The sequence below is a fragment of the Monopterus albus genome, unplaced genomic scaffold (assembly GCF_001952655.1).
Source record: "Monopterus albus unplaced genomic scaffold, M_albus_1.0 scaffold24.1, whole genome shotgun sequence".
Taxonomy (NCBI): Eukaryota; Metazoa; Chordata; class Actinopteri; order Synbranchiformes; family Synbranchidae; genus Monopterus; species Monopterus albus.
Window position 1 is genome coordinate 1939983 of NW_018127904.1, and position 17213 is coordinate 1957195.

The 17213-nt window shown below is 40.5% G+C and overlaps 1 protein-coding gene across 4 annotated transcripts in view; it reads right to left on the minus strand.

Moving 5' to 3' along the window:
- myo1b (myosin IB) overlaps positions 1-5561 on the minus strand; it is a 52086-nt gene extending 46525 nt beyond the window's left edge. For all 4 annotated transcript variants that reach the window (XM_020594663.1, XM_020594662.1, XM_020594659.1 and 1 more), the window contains exons 1-2: positions 5419-5561; positions 2256-2371 (exon numbers count right to left, since the gene is read on the minus strand). In XM_020594663.1, coding sequence (XP_020450319.1) covers positions 2256-2371; positions 5419-5544 — 242 coding nt within the window. In that variant the 5' untranslated portion in view covers positions 5545-5561. The remainder of the gene's footprint in view (positions 1-2255; positions 2372-5418) is intronic.
- Positions 5562-17213: the final 11652 nt, after the last annotated feature.

Genomic DNA, 17213 nt, shown 5'->3' on the forward strand with positions numbered 1-17213 from the left:
TCATCAAATCTATATAACGGTTGAGTTATACAGCAAATACAAAGAAAATTTTGGATTTTTCCGTTCCCTAAAAAATGTTCAACAGCAAGTCGACTTCCCAAAATATTATACATCGAGGCCTCTGATTGGCGTAAATAGGCTTGATCTTAAATGAATGACTAATAATTTAATGGTATAATGTAAGAGCTGGAGTTGAAAATAACTGGGCTGATGCATTTGACTAGACTGAGGGATAACATTACTTGAGGATGATCAATGTAAGGCCACAAAGCTTGGACCAGATGGCTTGACTTAGAGGATTAAGATCAATTTATGTAGCATGCTGAAACAACCTGCCTGTGACTGGCATTTTAGGTCTTCCACAAGTCTGATCTATTAATAAGGACAATCTTCTTTACTTAATGGTAAGGTGATGTTTAACATGCAGAGGATGTACATTTCAGTTAACAGATGAAATCTGTAATGCATCATTAGAGATGCACAAATTAAGATGGCTTTGAGCAGAAATTGACCAGTGATGGGTGTTTCAGACTTTCTTCTGGGCTCCTTCTTTTACCTATTAGACAACACTTAGTATGGACAGAAATGTGGAAGCTGAGCAAATAAAATACCATATCTGCCTCAATTCAAGTAGACCCCTAATATCCTCAGGTCAAAGCTGAATATTTTAGCTGCTCTGGTTTACCACGACTCCCTTGAGCCAACTACGTGGATTCACAGACGGCTTAGACATTGTCCTGGCTTTTAAGGTTTCAGTCAGATCTGTTGGTACAACTCACACAGACACTAAAGAAGCAAGAGAATCTCATGCAAATTACAAAAACCTCCTACAACAGCATGTACTTCAGGACTAACTGTCCTGGACAGCCAGAATCATGCTTTTTCTTTGTCAAGGGCTTAAAAGAAGCAGCTTAGAAAAGGACTACACCAGTGTTTTGGATGTATAAATCAGATAACTTTCATGTTTTACACTACTGCCCTTTAAAGGCAAGCACTGATTTCAGTGCAGTATGAAAATGTTCTTGCAAAGACAAATGGTCAGCTATATATAGACTTTAGCCTTCAGTAACTATCAAGGAGAGACAATTTTTACAAATGCTCATCTACTGCCAGACAACATTCTGAAATGTCCAATATTACCCAATGTCCAATGAGTTGGCCCAAACTGATAATCCATACAAATGCTTGCAGTACAGCATATCTTTAAGGCTATTGCTCAAAACACTGCAGCACATTAGTGAGTAATCACTGGGAAACATGTTGGAAATTTTGGCTTCTGTGCTTGAAGAATATTGGTTCAAGGGAACTCAAGTTTTTAATAAAATGATTTGAAAGAAAAGACTCGCAGTGCCACGTCTCATTTTAAGGTAATAATCATCATCTTTCCTGTGAGCTGTGTTTACCAGGGCACGGTCACCACATGTTACTGGTCAGTCCTCGGTCTGAGCTTTAAGCCAAAAGTACACAGCAAGAACAGATTTCTGTTTTTTTTAAACTGTTGTGGGCCAAGATCTCATCACTCAGGTTTTATATCTGGACAACCTCCTACAAACTTGATGTATTCTTTTAAAGCAGTGACCGAGTAGCTCAACATCTCTATCAGTCTACTAGTTTATAGAAGAAAAGATGGAGGCAGGCACTGAAAAACAAAATGAAGAAAGGGAAGAGGAAAACAGCATGAAACCGTATCATAACCCTTGTCTATAGCCAGCTGTAAAGTAAAGCCGAGGAGCTTGCTTTTGTCTGCAGGGAGTCTGTCTATCCTGGAACCAGAGCACTCTCGCTCTTTCAGCCTGTGTCTCTGAGGGTCTTTGCTGCAGCCTAGAGACACAGCAGGCTAATTGAGGAGGGCTGGGCTTCGCTTTGTCTCAGCAGCCTCACAGCAATTCTGACTTAATGTTGCCAGTGGACAGATGGCACACCATGGTGCTGAATGGTCAGCAGAAGCTTCAGACTCTCCACACAAGAGCCGGTGGCCCTCCACACCCACTCATCTGTGTTATTCAGCAGGCCCAAACTGGTGAACCCTACAGAGGTTTGTAGTGCGCTACATCGTCAGACAGATCACAGATCTTGCTCAACAAATTCAGACTAACAGTACCTTCACAAACACTTTAATGAATCGTCATCCTCGCTGGTTCTTTGTTACAGCATACAAAAAAAGACTGTCAAACTAAGTGCTTGAGACTTAAGCAGAAAATAAATTATACAAAAATAATGAATGGTTTTGAAGAAGACCTAGGAGGTGGACTCACATGTGTGGGCTAAGTTCATAGAAGTTTCTGTTGCGGTACTCCTCCACTTTGTCAGGGGTGTAGATGGGCAGTGACCTGTAGGGGTTCATGGAGATCACCACACTGCCAATGTAAGTCTGGGCGGAGAAGAAAAAGGGCAATGTTAAGTGTGAATCCACATGGCATACTGTCAGTTTTATGCAGCAATCTGTAAACTGTTCCTTCCCTCAGTCCATTTGGGTGGTAACTGTTTATCTGAGGGGGAGGAATACTGTTTGTCAGCTTTTCTCCAGTGGGCATTCCTAATGCATGTTGTTGAGGAATGAAGTGAAGCTGAAGACATGTAAAAACAAGGAAAAGTTTATGGAATCTGTGGACTGTGCAGTAAAAGCAGATTCCAAAGAAGGTCATGGTGCTGAAGGAGGCTTTTACCAAGTGTACGTGTGCATGTTGTGTAAGTATTCATCCTGGCATCGCACTCCAGCCCAAGATATTAGCAAACAGTGTTAATTCTGAAGAATTAACATAGGTTAAGTGATTCTCATGAGAAGTCACTTGCATCACTCAGTTACATAATATGTATTTAAAAAAAAAGATATGTAAATAATAAAAAAAAAATCCACAGCTGTCTGTGCCTCAAATTTTCAAAAAAAACAAAACAAACACCTTTATGTAACATTCATCCAGGTCCTTTTCAATGGCTAACACTTCTCAATTATTTTTGAAAGCGAATGCAACCATCCGTCATCTTTATCATCCTCCTACGCTCAAAACAGAGTCCAGATAGCACTTTCAAACATCACCCTGAAACGTGTTCTCTGCTTTCCTTGGTAATGGCTGTTGCATAACGCACTCTGAGAAGAGTGGAGCATGGCCTTCCCTGTGGCAACACCACAACCTCCCACAGCCTCTCGTTAAACAGCACAGTGGAGGCAGAATCAGGCTTTTTCAAGAGCAAAGGATGCGTACAAAGGGAAGGAGTGTGTGCGGTGTAAACAAAGTACCATGTTGATGAGGGCTTCTCTTGACCAAAAGCAGAAAACACAGGACACAAAAACATTCAAGGTGTCAGCAACCTTTTAAACAGTTTTTTTACTTGTGAAAATTGTTAAGAAAATTGTAATGTGCAAGGGACTTCATGAAACATCTGACAGATCATAAAAGTGGTGTAAAAAAAAAAAAAAAAAAAAAAAGTTTGGGGGGGCATTTAGTATAAAATTACAACTGAAAGGAGAGCAGTCATTTACACAGCCATCATCCATGCTGCTGTACTGTAGGTTTTCTTTCTATACATATGGTCCTACTTGTTATAAAACTCCATTTGTTACACTAAGGTTACAGCTGCTTGGACGGCAAATCACATACGCAGCAGGATAAATAAATTAATCTTTTTCTCCTTGTCAGTCAGCTTTCTTACTACAATGCTGATGAGTTCAAGATCTTTACAAGTCAACGTACATGTTAAAAATAGGTGGGACAGAAAGATCTGTAATTATGTAAAAATATACACAGATGTCTTGATCAAGTTAAAACAAAGGAGGCTTTAGGAGTTACATGTAGTCTGAGAAAAACTGACATTCTCAGCAATTCCTCTGGCTCAGCATAAGAAGCAGGGTGATTTTCATTCTCTTTGATTTTGCCCAGAGTTATTGGATTCATGATGTGCTGTCCCTCTGGAAAACAAAGCCATGTTTCTTCTGCTATGAACTGTCACAGACAGCATGGGGTGGGGGATTGGGGCCCATTTGTAAGAAATCATGCCACATGAGGGGAAAAATACATTCACGTGCAAAGATTGTACACCACAGATTTATTGGATAAGTATAGGATTCAGGGCTTCCCCTGGTCATCAATCTTAAGGGGTAGTTTACTCCTCCAAAAGCTTCTATTATGCACTCCAAATCATGTGAATGTTTTTTTTTTTAACTTTCACTTCATACGCAAATCAGTACCGAGGGGAAAAAATAGCATCAGATGGTTTGTCACCAGCTTTCCGAGAACATCTCTTGGAGAGGCATATATTACATAAATAAGTTTCAAAAGCACAGCTGTGCATGTTTAACTAGCCCCACAACATTTAGGTCAGCACCCCACTGGAAATAAAAAAAGCTCTGAGCTTATACAGTAGTTTAGGTCAGACAACTGAAGGCATCTAAAAATGTGAAGACACCATCATTCCCATGCCTCAGCAGGATGTGGGCTGTATCTCCACAAAGTATCTAAGGCAATCATTGCTGCATGAGGTGACATCATCCCTTGGGCTTTGGGCCCTGTAAGCCGACAGCAGCCAGAGCAGAGCTGTAACCATCTTGGCTGACGTCTAGAGCAGCCAGCCTGCAGAGCAGAAGAATCATGGGGCACCATATCACTAAGCCCAGAACCGAGAATCCTGATGCAGCGATGACAGTTTAACAGCCTCTTTGTCTAGAGATAAACAGCCAGCCAGCCTACCCATCCCTTCTTGTGCCCGAGCTCTGGATTTCACGCCTCACTTAAAGGCATCATCTACAATCCCCCGCAATGTGATTTATTGATTGGCTGGTTACTGTGGTCCTCTGTATCTGTGCCACTAGTGTAGCCAAGACCAAAATGAATGAGGGAATGGAGGAACAATGGAATTATGAAAAATGTATGTGCATGTTTCCTTAGGGAAGTCTTCTATAAAGGTCTTTAGAGGCAGGGACAAGAAGTGGCTAACACCCCACTAATGCTACACTGATACTCAAATTATGTTTATTATAGGGCTGCACAATAAATTGTTTTGTGAGAGTGATTTAGATCAGGGAGATGTCTTGCAATAAACCAAGTGCTCCCTTTCCCCTCGCTAAGCTGTATTAGCCAGCAGGTTACATCACATGATGAGCTATAGACAGGAAGAGAAGACTGATTCAAAAACAAATCCAACATGTCTGACATTGTTTCAAACGTTGCTCTATACACTAAGCACCGAACTGCAGTTGAGGCAGAACTAAATCACTATGCATTTATTAGTTGCAGTTATTGTTTAATGCAGCTTAGCGAGGAAAAGGGAGCACTTGGTTTGATGCAAGGGATCTCACTGCTAATGCAAACATGGCAGAATAACTGTCACGTGAGACTGAGATCACACAGGGATCTAGATCATGCTCACAAAATTTATTGTGCATTCCTAGTTTATTATTAGAATACAACATGGTAGACTTACATAGATCTCACTGTGGTCAAAGCGCTTCTTCAGGTTCTCGAGGAATGAGTCTTCAGACAGGGGCTCTAGGAGGACCATGTCGCCCACCCCAATCATGTTGTCTAGAAGTGATGTCTTCACCTCCATTTTGGCTGCAGGTGTACCGCCCTGCACCGGAAAACAGAGAAGACACATCAAACGTGTTGTAAATTAAAAGAGGTAACCTGTGGAGTTTTGGGTGCCTAGCAGCACTGTGGAGTGACCTGTGGAGTTGGGTGCCTAGCAGCACTGTGGAGTGAGGTTTCATGAGTAGGCCCCTTTTTTGTTAACAATGAGCCAGCAAAGTCAGTAAAGAAGAAAACGTCTAGTGAGCAAACATGGCTGTAAATAATACAAAATGTTTTTTTAAAGCTTTACATATGCTTTATGTGTAAAAAATGCACTTAACTTGTTAGTTAGACCTCAGGGAAACATTGGTTGAAGAAATGTATCACTATAATACACTTACTACGCCATTATTTAATGCTTGTCTGTTATTTGTGAGTTTTCCAGAAAATAAACACTCGGCAAATACAAATAACAGACATGTTTGTACAACAGTGGTTTGACTCCAGGGGAGGAGCAGAGGCTTTTCATTGGCTACTGAGCCTTGTTCTCCTCTGGCATGTGAGAACGTTCCATAGGTGATTACATAACTGAAGAACTTTGTCCTTGACCTTCACTTGAGTGTCTGCTCAGCTGGAATCTGCTCCAGTTTCAGGAGTTCTTATAAATCAAAGAAGTTAATCCTACAAAACAACAAACTTCTCACCCCGTTTGGTTGTTGCGGACATATTATATGTTTGGGGGCAGTAAAGGATCTGGGTTGGGCTGCACCATGACAAAAATAGAGCTGGGGGTGGCAGTTTTCCCGCCAGCGTTCCCATCTCCTTTTGGACAGTAATCCCAGTGCTATAGGGCTGGAGTTAAAAAGGGGCCTATGGTATATTCAGGGCATTGATACAGGGATTTGCCGCACCAAAAAACATAATGTCTGCTGTTGCAACAGCCGGTGCACACCAGGCCAACAGCCGAGAGAATGTAATCTATTATTCACTGCTCTTGTAGTACAGATGGCTCATTTTGCATAGCCAGTAACAGAAAGTGGATTGCACCAAATGTAAATATAGCAAAGCAGCACATTTGTAATTGAGTCTGATGTTTTTGCTACTCTTTTCAATAAATAAAGCAGATATGTGAGTGGTAATTACAAGAAGCCCCCAAATTAACAGCAGGGACTGAAAAATGCCATTTTCTGCATTGATTAAATCTCACAAATATGAGATATGCAGTCTGACAGTGAAGTCTGGGGTATAAACAACAGGAAAATGAGGTACTACATGATCTGAAACTAATGGTGAACAGCCAGAACGTAAAGACGTGAAGCCCCAACATTTCAGCAGAAAACCCTCACTTTGTTTCAATGGCATACCTTTAATTCTCAACCAGCAGTCAAACCAAATTTTAGCAGTAACTTAGGAGCAGAATGACAACCTTGTAAAAAATTCCCTGTGTAGACTTCTCCCTTACTTTTCCCTGGCTTCAGTTCACAATGAACCCAGCATTATGTCTGCACAATGTTAATGGCCCGGCTCTTAGTAGGAGACAAGACAAGTTCCAAAACCACTCACTCTCACACTCAGCACACATGCCTGTTTTTATAAGGTCCCACAATTTAGAACTTGTCAGGACAAAAATATAACCATGAAGTCTGTATAGACACCCACAATAAAACTGCAGCAAAGCATCGTATATGTATTTTTTTTTCAATTTGTTTAACCTTTATTTACCCTGGGAAAATCCCACTGGACTTTACCAATCTCTTTTCCAAAAGTGACATGTCCACGATGGCAGCATCACATTTTCAAACAGGACAATACCCCATGAAAACACAAATATACAACAACTGCACCAGGCAACATGACTGAAGAAGAACATGAGCATCACACTATGCCATGACCAACAGAAGAGCCCATGTGAAAATGATTAGTAAAGGGGCAATCACAAATCATGACAAGGTAAAGTGTTTGTTCACACTGCAAAAAGGGCACAGTTCCAAAAGCACATTAATGGAAGCCAGACAGAAGAGCGAACCTTACCCTGTAAGAGGGCAAAACAGAAACAAGTCAGGGACAAGTAGATCTGTCAACAGCTCTCCTGTGATCCAGTCCCAAGGCCACCAGTTACAGTAAAGTCAACTTGTGTTGGTAGGACAACTGCACTCCATTATTTTAAACCCCAACACGGAACATTTCACCAGTACAGGAATGAATGTGGTGAGTTAGACACTGACATAATCCCAGGAGTATTCCCAGGAACCCAGTCACCTCAATATAGTGAGATGGAAGAAGTTTGGAACCACCAGGTCTCTTCCTAGAGTTCGCAATGTTTTGCCACTGATGGCTCATGTCTACCTGCTTTGGACATCTGCTGTGCAGTTTTAAAATCAACTTATTTCCTTTTAACAAGGTGGCTGAGAGATGAAACAGTAATCACTTGCTCTATGAATCTTACTCCATACACTATCTTTCTGTAGAGCTTCATAATGAAACCATCCATACATTGCATGGATGAAATTGAAAACAGACTTCTTCTGTATATACTGTACATGTAAACAGTGTTGGGGAAACTATTTTTAAACTGAAAAACTCTTTCTTCCCAACTGCCATCAGATTCCTAAACAGCTGACTCAGGATCTACCTCATGTAATTCCATCTGTACTGTTTACCTACTTATTTTGCACATGCACAATTGCACCCTCACTGCTGAGTATTTGCACTCCACGGCTCCACGTAGCGATTATATTCTCTCTACATTATATTGTGTTCTTGTTGTATTTTTATTTGCTTCCTTCACTTGCCTTAGATTTGTGATTTTACTGCCTATTTAGCTTGGTGTTCTTGCTCATCTACTTTATATTTCACTTGTGTGTGTATTGTGTGGCATTCATGTGGACGGCAAAGTAAGAATTTCATTGTGCAGGGAAACATGTTTCCTAACTGTGCATATGACAAATAAACACTTTGACCTTGACCTTTTAAAATGTAGCTTTGCAAAGTATCAATTTTATTTACCTGAGACAAAAAAACCCCCAAATAAAACTATTCCATCTGGGCATATGACAAGGATATATTTCTTGTCAACACATTTGGATCTTGTATCATTTAAAACAACCACACACACACACACACACACACACACACACACACACACACACACACACTTAACTAAAACTGTTTTTAAACTTAGCCCTTTGAGATTATGTGAACAGTTTGAACACTGGCCTAAATAGGCCCACCCATGATAAAATAAAAAAAAATAAAAAAAATCATTTCTTTCCTTTTATACCCCAAAATTATTTGTAGTTGCAGTAGTTAACTACACACACAAAAAAAGGGGAAAAAAGTAACTACTTCAGTCGCTACACAATCATGAACGTAGTTGAACTACCAGCAAGCTAATGCAAAATGTAGTTAAACTACTGGTTTAATTACACATAGTTCACGTAGTCCCCAACACAGCATGTAAATAAACTCAGACTCACAAACAATAATCGCTCTATAATTCTTGACTATCAAGGCCACCAGATGAGGTTTGTTTGAGCCCGTCATGATCAATACTGGTCAAGAAAATTACTACAAAGTCCTTGACTACTCCGATACTACAAACCTACTGGCTAACAGAAAAACATACAACAACAAAAGTGCTGAGTCTAGACTCGGGTATGAGCAAATAAGAGTTTAAATACTAAACAGATGCTGAAGCTTTGTGCTGACCTGTGGGGAAATGCTCTGTATTTATGTCACCTCAGTGCCTGTGCCATTCTGACCAACAACATGCCCATCTGTCTGCAGCCTGGATGCCGGATACCCTCAGCTCCTCTTGCTGATAACACACTACCCCAGATTTGGACCTGGCTTCCAGGCAGCCGGTGACGTAATCCCAGTAATGAGAGCTGCCGCCTGCTGCTAACTGTTGTACAGGATCCAGAGAGAAAACATGACAACCGTGATTCAATTTTGGGGGAATCTCTTCTATGCTGAGTGGTAGAGACATGAAGAATATAACCACTGTATTCATTCAAACAGTTTTTTAAAATTTGCCTCAAATGAATGACTAAACTCCCAACTTTTCAAAAATAATTTTAGCCTTTGGTGTACGTGGCAACTCCTGCAAGAAGGATGGGTGCATGACAAGATCAAATGCTGTAAGGTCACCGTATGACATACAGTACAAGTGACAATAAAATTTTGAATTGGAAATTGATTTATAATTACAGTTCCATTAAACATTGAAGTGCTGAATTTAGGAGAGCCATCACTTCCTGTCTTTGACATTGACTTAGATTTCTCAGCAAGATCAAGCTACAGGGGAAATGTGGAGAAAAAAGAAGCACCATTAAATGTGCATATATTATTTACAAACTGGTGCCACATGTTCCTTTCTGTCTTTCAGCAAAAAGAAAAGTCACTCAACTAAAGGTCAATAGCCACTCAAGCACTCACATGCAAAACACATACTGTAAGTGGTGATAATCTAAAAAGTGGAGCCAATAACTCAGCTGTGACTCCTTTGGATGTGTGTACTTAATTAAATATGCAAGCTTGTAGTCTACAATGACATGTGATCTACAAAAAGCAAATTGGTACTGTGTGAGCTACACAGATGTCATTCTATCTTGGGAGCAGCTGTTTGAGAACACTGTGCAAACAAATGATGATAAAATCTATTATGCAGTGTAATAGTCGGTAAATTCCCTGCAGATCAGACTGGCCTCATCATGGCGAAGAAGAGTCAAAACATAACAGGGTGCTGACAATGATGAAGATTAAAGCCCTCCCTAATGGAGCAGCAGCAGGGTGTGGGGCTGTGCCAAAGGGCAGGCCAGAGAGGACGGGTTTAGAGGGGCAGTGCAGCTGCCTGGGAAAGTGACCTGGAATCCAGAGTCCTCAACACCACTCCTGGTGCATATTTGTGTTACTGTGGGTATAACAAAGGGCAAACTGCACTTGCTGGAACACTAAAATGCTAATCAAACTGAAACCAGTTTATCTTAACATTTAACAAGTTTGAATAGTTGAATTGTCTTGTGTCAAAACTGCACATTTACCAATTTCAGTTTTAGCATAGGTCATGATGACGTTAAGATGACAGTACGTCCCCTCATTAGCTCAGAAGTTTGCGAGTCAAATCAAGTTTTCATGCCACACAACCGTTCAGCCTGGTTAAACATAAACCTGTAACACACACATTTACAATGCAGCTCAAACATCATTGCTGCAAAACATGAGCCTGCAGATGGCAATCAAGATGACAAATGACCAAACAGCCACATCGTAATTATGCTATTGAGAACATAGTATCTGAACTGATAAGGATAGCTGTCTGATATTTCAGCTATAAAAACCCAGAGAATATATTTTCTTAACTTTTTACGGTTTGATATCAGGTACATGATCACAACATACTCTGCCAAAGTTAGAACAGTCTGGTGTTCTAACATGAAAGATGTTTTATTTGTGCTTCTCATTGTGCAGGGCTCAGCTGGAAAGAGGAGATGCACTAATTAGGCTTTAGAAATGTCTGAATTACAAAGGCTTTTCTCACAACCGACATTTTGATTTGTAAAGTCCTGTATGGTTACATCAGAAAGTGGCAATGTGAAATCTGTCCGCATGACTAAAAATAAATACATGACTATCTGGTTCTACAAGCTTGGTGACTTGGTGATTACTAGTTAGCGAACTGCTGCAGCTAACTCATCATTCAGCAGGGCTGGAGCTAGTGAGCAGCAATAGCTTCCTTGACATTATGTTGAGTTTCTCTCTACTGTGCCGTTTATTCCCCCTAGCAATTGGTCACCGCTGTAGACAATTCTGTAAAAAAAAAAATTAGCTAAGCTCAGTAGCTAATAAGACTGAGGTCAAATAGCTTATTTAAAGGCCATATTTTTATCATCAAGTTTTGTTTCATAATTGTCTGGAACAATGTATAACATGAAAAAGCTCAATAAAAATGGAAGGTGCAGCACCACTAATACTTTATGATAGCTTCTATTTTGGACTCTGGTGGTCCCTCAAAAGGAGAACTTCCAAGGTGGCTTGTTATTGGTCAGCAGTGCAAACTGGCAGGTCAAATTTCCCCCAAACAGAGACTTATGTGAGAAACTTGCACATATTACTCCACAAGCAAATCACTAATTGTGGGATTAAAATGAATCTCCAACAAAATTACACAATTAAAATTCTGAGGGCTCTCCACTATACTACCCCCTTCCATGACAGTCGGCTGCCTACAGCCCTTCTGTTGTTATTCAGTTATTCCTTCAAGGTGTGTTGCATCTAAAGCTAATGCGTTTGTTTTTGTAACATTAGCGAAATAATATGGTCATGATTTTATCTTTGTATTGAATTAATATGATTTTACTTTGGGAGTAATTTGAGCTTTGTGTCACATTAGACTGCCAAATATCATTAGTTAACATTAGCTTTACACTAGAGGTTGTCTTTTGAACAGTAGGAAACAGGATGTGATGGGAGGGGCAAAAAGCTGTTAGGAACTGCTTATGGGGTCTGTCTCATGTCTCTTATATGACTGTTCCTTGATCGACCCGGAAGTCATTCAAGTCCACCAAAGATGTTCCAAAACACTCATATTGGCCCCAAGGAGTGAGGAGAGATGAGCTATGAGAGAGGATACACGAGACCATCCTTCCTTCTTTTGTGAACCGACACACTTCTTTATCGGAAATGAGTTAATGACCAGATGCTTCAGATGAAGGATAAGAGATAAGGACGTCTCATGTCAGTAACGCGTTTCCTTAAGTCCTCTCTCCTCGCATGTTTTCTGTGCATTTTTTTCTTGAATCTTACATGGGCAGGACTAAGACGCAACTGAGGGAAACAACAGTGAATATTAACAGACTTGAGAAACACCCAGGGGAGTCCGTTTGTTTTGTGTCTCCCTAGACCCTTTACCAGATGAAAAGAAGTTAAGAGTAACTTTAGGAAAGGCTACGTTTTATTCAAGTGTGACTGTAAGCCAGTATGCACAATACCGGGCTCAGGAATGAGAAGCTGTCACATGGAATTGAGCCATGATGATTTTACCGTTTACATATCTGCTTCTATAATGTCTTAGATGAACATGGGCCTGTTGCGGGGTAGTTTGCTTACGGTGCCAAAATAAGATCAAAACATCACATAAAGATCCAGGTAAAGGAAATTAGCTGAGTTTTTAAACTCTTAATATTTATTATTTATCCAGGGGTTTTTGTTTTGTCATGAAACATAAGACTGAAACATTTTCAGAGGCTTTAACTTTTATTTAATTTCTTAATGAAGAGCATTAATTTTTGCCAACACCCCCCCAGCACTTCATACGCAGTGGGGCAGCACTGTAGTAATTAAATGATTTTATTCTGGGTTTTAATGTTTATTGTTTAATGTTGTTAATGTTTCTTTGCCTGTGTAAAGCACTTTGAATTGCCTCTGTTTGACGTTTGCTGTATAAACAAAGCTGCTATCCCTAGTAATATAAACACACTTCAAGAACCAACGGTGATTTATGCACGACGAACAAACCAGATGAAAGCTATGAGCCTCTACCACCGATTTCAGCTTGTATCAAGAAACAGGTGGCATATCAGTACTGGCCACTGTAGAGATTTGAGAAGTGACAGATCTAAACAATGGCAAGCCCAGGTTCCTTAGGAAAGAGCGCTCACTCACCACTGTCTCCTTTGTTCATTGCAAAACCTGAGGCTTTTCAAATCCCTCCAAAACATATAAAAGTATTACATGTGTGACAAGTGATAAAGTAAACAAAATGTGAATAAAAATGTGAAGGTTTCAGTCAAAGGACCATCATCAGCAGAGAACCTGTAATTTTACAACTGCACAGTGTATTACATTACATGAATCCACTCACATGTTCCACCTACCAGCTTCAGCAGTGCGCAGCAGGCAATCAAACACTTGGTCTGGCTTAGTTTCACAGAAGTGAATGGAGAACGCAGCTGTACTGGATTTAAAGCAAACGTGAGCTCAATCAGAAAGTACAGTAAAGTTTAAGAGTTAAGTAGAACAAGCGGAAAATGTACTGAGTCCAACAGCACAGAGAAAAGTTCTTAACAGGAGGCTGTGTGAGTTTTACCCTTTCTACTCCAAAGTGACATAAAACGATAGGGGTGTGGGGAGGAATCACAAATAGATCTGCTTTACTGCAGGGGTGACCAAATATCAGTGAAGCCAAAATATTGTACACACATCAGCTATAATAGCTACCAAAAACCACAGAAGGCGCCTCTGGAAAAAAAAAAGCATTTTATTTGTACTTTGAGTTTTTAGTTTGATTAACGTTCCATCCGTTAACATTGAGGGGGCAGAATTTATTACCCATACTGCAACGAGCCACCAGGGTGCTATCAACTTGTGGTAGCTTCATTTCTAGGAACCGTCACATCATCCATTCTTATATACAGTCAGTGGAGAATATCTTCTTAGCTTCAGCCTAGTGCTCCAATAAGAGGCTGCTGAAGGCTTTGAGGTCCAGTCAGTGGAACTTCATGTGTGCTGATCTGTCGCCACTGATGCAAAGGCTAAAGGTGCACGCCTCAGTACACTAATCTGCACGGGCAGACAAGTGCAAACACTATTCATCACCATGGCACTGGCTGAGAGACTTTGGTCCTCAGTACACACCACATCAGACCATAGCATCTCACCCCACAGTGTTCATGAAGAGGCTTTTAGCACATTACAAAAAAAGCAGCTGCAACTTAAAACAAGCCAGCCAACAAGCTCACAGTGAGTAGAGCTACTAGAACGGCCAACAGTCCCATGCACGTCCAAGTCTGAGCTAAATGCTGCTACTTTTTCCACAAGTCTCTGTGCAGCTCTGAAGGCTTACCACACACAACTTTTCACAGTCATCTTACATCACTGTGTGTTTGATCAGGGGGGTAATAAAGTTCCCATCTGGCTTCGCAACAGACTCTGGCCTACAGAGGTGACAAATGTTTGTGGAAAACCACAAGAACTGCACAATCCTGAAAAAAAAAAAAAAGCCTCGTGTTCCCCCTATCGAAGGTTATAAGAAGAATTTTTGAACAGTGATTCAAATGTGCCATTCTTCCTTCTGGATGCATTAGCACCTAAAGCTAAAATGTTTGTTTTGGTGAAAACAATGACCTAGCACAGTCAGGAGTTTACTTTTGAACTGAATTAATTTGGGAGTAATTTGAGCTTTGTGTCACATTAGACTGCCAAATATCATTAGTTAACATTAGCTTTACACTAGAGGTTGTCTTTTGAACAGTAGGAAACAGGATGTGATGGGAGGGGCAAAAAGCTGTTAGGAACTGCTTATGGGGTCTGTCTCATGTCTCTTATATGACTGTTCCTTGATCGACCCGGAAGTCATTCAAGTCCACCAAAGATGTTCCAAAACACTCATATTGGCCCCAAGGAGTGAGGAGAGATGAGCTATGAGAGAGGATACACGAGACCATCCTTCCTTCTTTTGTGAACCGACACACTTCTTTATCGGAAATGAGTTAATGACCAGATGCTTCAGATGAAGGATAAGAGATAAGGACGTCTCATGTCAGTAACGCGTTTCCTTAAGTCCTCTCTCCTCGCATGTTTTCTGTGCATTTTTTTCTTGAATCTTACATGGGCAGGACTAAGACGCAACTGAGGGAAACAACAGTGAATATTAACAGACTTGAGAAACACCCAGGGGAGTCCGTTTGTTTTGTGTCTCCCTAGACCCTTTACCAGATGAAAAGAAGTTAAGAGTAACTTTAGGAAAGGCTACGTTTTATTCAAGTGTGACTGTAAGCCAGTATGCACAATACCGGGCTCAGGAATGAGAAGCTGTCACATGGAATTGAGCCATGATGATTTTACCGTTTACATATCTGCTTCTATAATGTCTTAGATGAACATGGGCCTGTTGCGGGGTAGTTTGCTTACGGTGCCAAAATAAGATCAAAACATCACATAAAGATCCAGGTAAAGGAAATTAGCTGAGTTTTTAAACTCTTAATATTTATTATTTATCCAGGGGTTTTTGTTTTGTCATGAAACATAAGACTGAAACATTTTCAGAGGCTTTAACTTTTATTTAATTTCTTAATGAAGAGCATTAATTTTTGCCAACACCCCCCCAGCACTTCATACGCAGTGGGGCAGCACTGTAGTAATTAAATGATTTTATTCTGGGTTTTAATGTTTATTGTTTAATGTTGCTCTGAAGGCTTACCACACACAACTTTTCACAGTCATCTTACATCACTGTGTGTTTGATCAGGGGGGTAATAAAGTTCCCATCTGGCTTCGCAACAGACTCTGGCCTACAGAGGTGACAAATGTTTGTGGAAAACCACAAGAACTGCACAATCCTGAAAAAAAAAATCCTTTTGGGATTTAAAGTTCACAAATGGAAGCTGCAGGACTCAAAATAGAGCCAAGCAGAGAAACAATCTTGCATCAAAAGGCAATCAAAGAACATTTACAGCAGAACATGACTGAAATTAGATGCCCCCCCGTTTGTTGTTATTTGTGTAAATGGATGGAAATGTTCATAGTTTGGACAAAACAAACAAACAAAATAATCAGAGTCAGTCAAGGACAAACTTATGTTTAGACCACGTACAATCCACGGTTTCTCTTAACCTTGAATCAATCAGTTAGAAAGACCTATGTGCATAAATACCACCACAGTTCTAAAATACATATACAGTTTTTGTGGCATTATATAATGGCTTTATCATTGTCTGTGCTACCATTTAATGTAACAGCAGTGTACTTACTGTTATAGTGTGCTCCTACCCCGACTTTACTATAGTTTTTCTTCCCATAAAATATTCCTCTTCTCGCATGACTCTGAGTTTCAAGCTGGATCCCACAGGGGACCCCAGCAGAAAGAAAGCAAGCCAGCTTTGACAGGGGGGGAACTTTGGGATGTTTCTCAGAGAGGTGAATAGTTTAATTCATGCAGTTCATGCCGAGCAGTAATTTATTCCAGTCACCAGCATTAAAATCTCTTAAAACCAGGGGCATACTGGAGGGTAAACCCACCTCCAGTCTGAGCAGCCACTTTTACAGTTGACATTGATCTTTTCATAGGCTACCATTGCTCAAAGTGTAAGGATATAATTTTCATTAAAAATATCATGGTTGGTTTCCTTTGAATGACCCCCTCAATGGAGACCAGAGTTCAGAGTTTCCATTTACCCCTGTAGGGGCTAAATGATTAAAACACCCATTCGTTGCAGTTTTTGTGCCAACTTCCGTTTAGCACAGCGCTGAATAAGCCACAAGACTGGGAGCTGACACATCTGCTACTGTCTTCTGCGTCGGGGTCTGCAGTGGTTTGACTGGTAAAATATAAAAACGATGGCTAAGCCCGCAGATGTAGGCAATTAGCGACCACATTCTTCCTTAAATTATGCAATATGAGCCATGGTTTGGGTTCACAGAGAGAAATCACTTCAGAATCCACTAGGACAAAGTCGGTACTCTTAGTTTTAAGTTCCAACCGTGACAATTCGTTCTCAAAGAAACAAAAAGATACAAACCCAACCCCCTCCTGCTCCAAATGAGGAGGAATGAATGAAGTTGGGAAGCAGACGGACTAAAGCAAAGTTACTTTGTCAGAAAAGTTGACAGATTGCGACAGTGTCAAATATGACCGGGAGATAAACAAAGGACTCGCAGTAACTTAGTTACATTTTCAGCAATTGGACAAGTAACAGAACATGTCAAACCTAC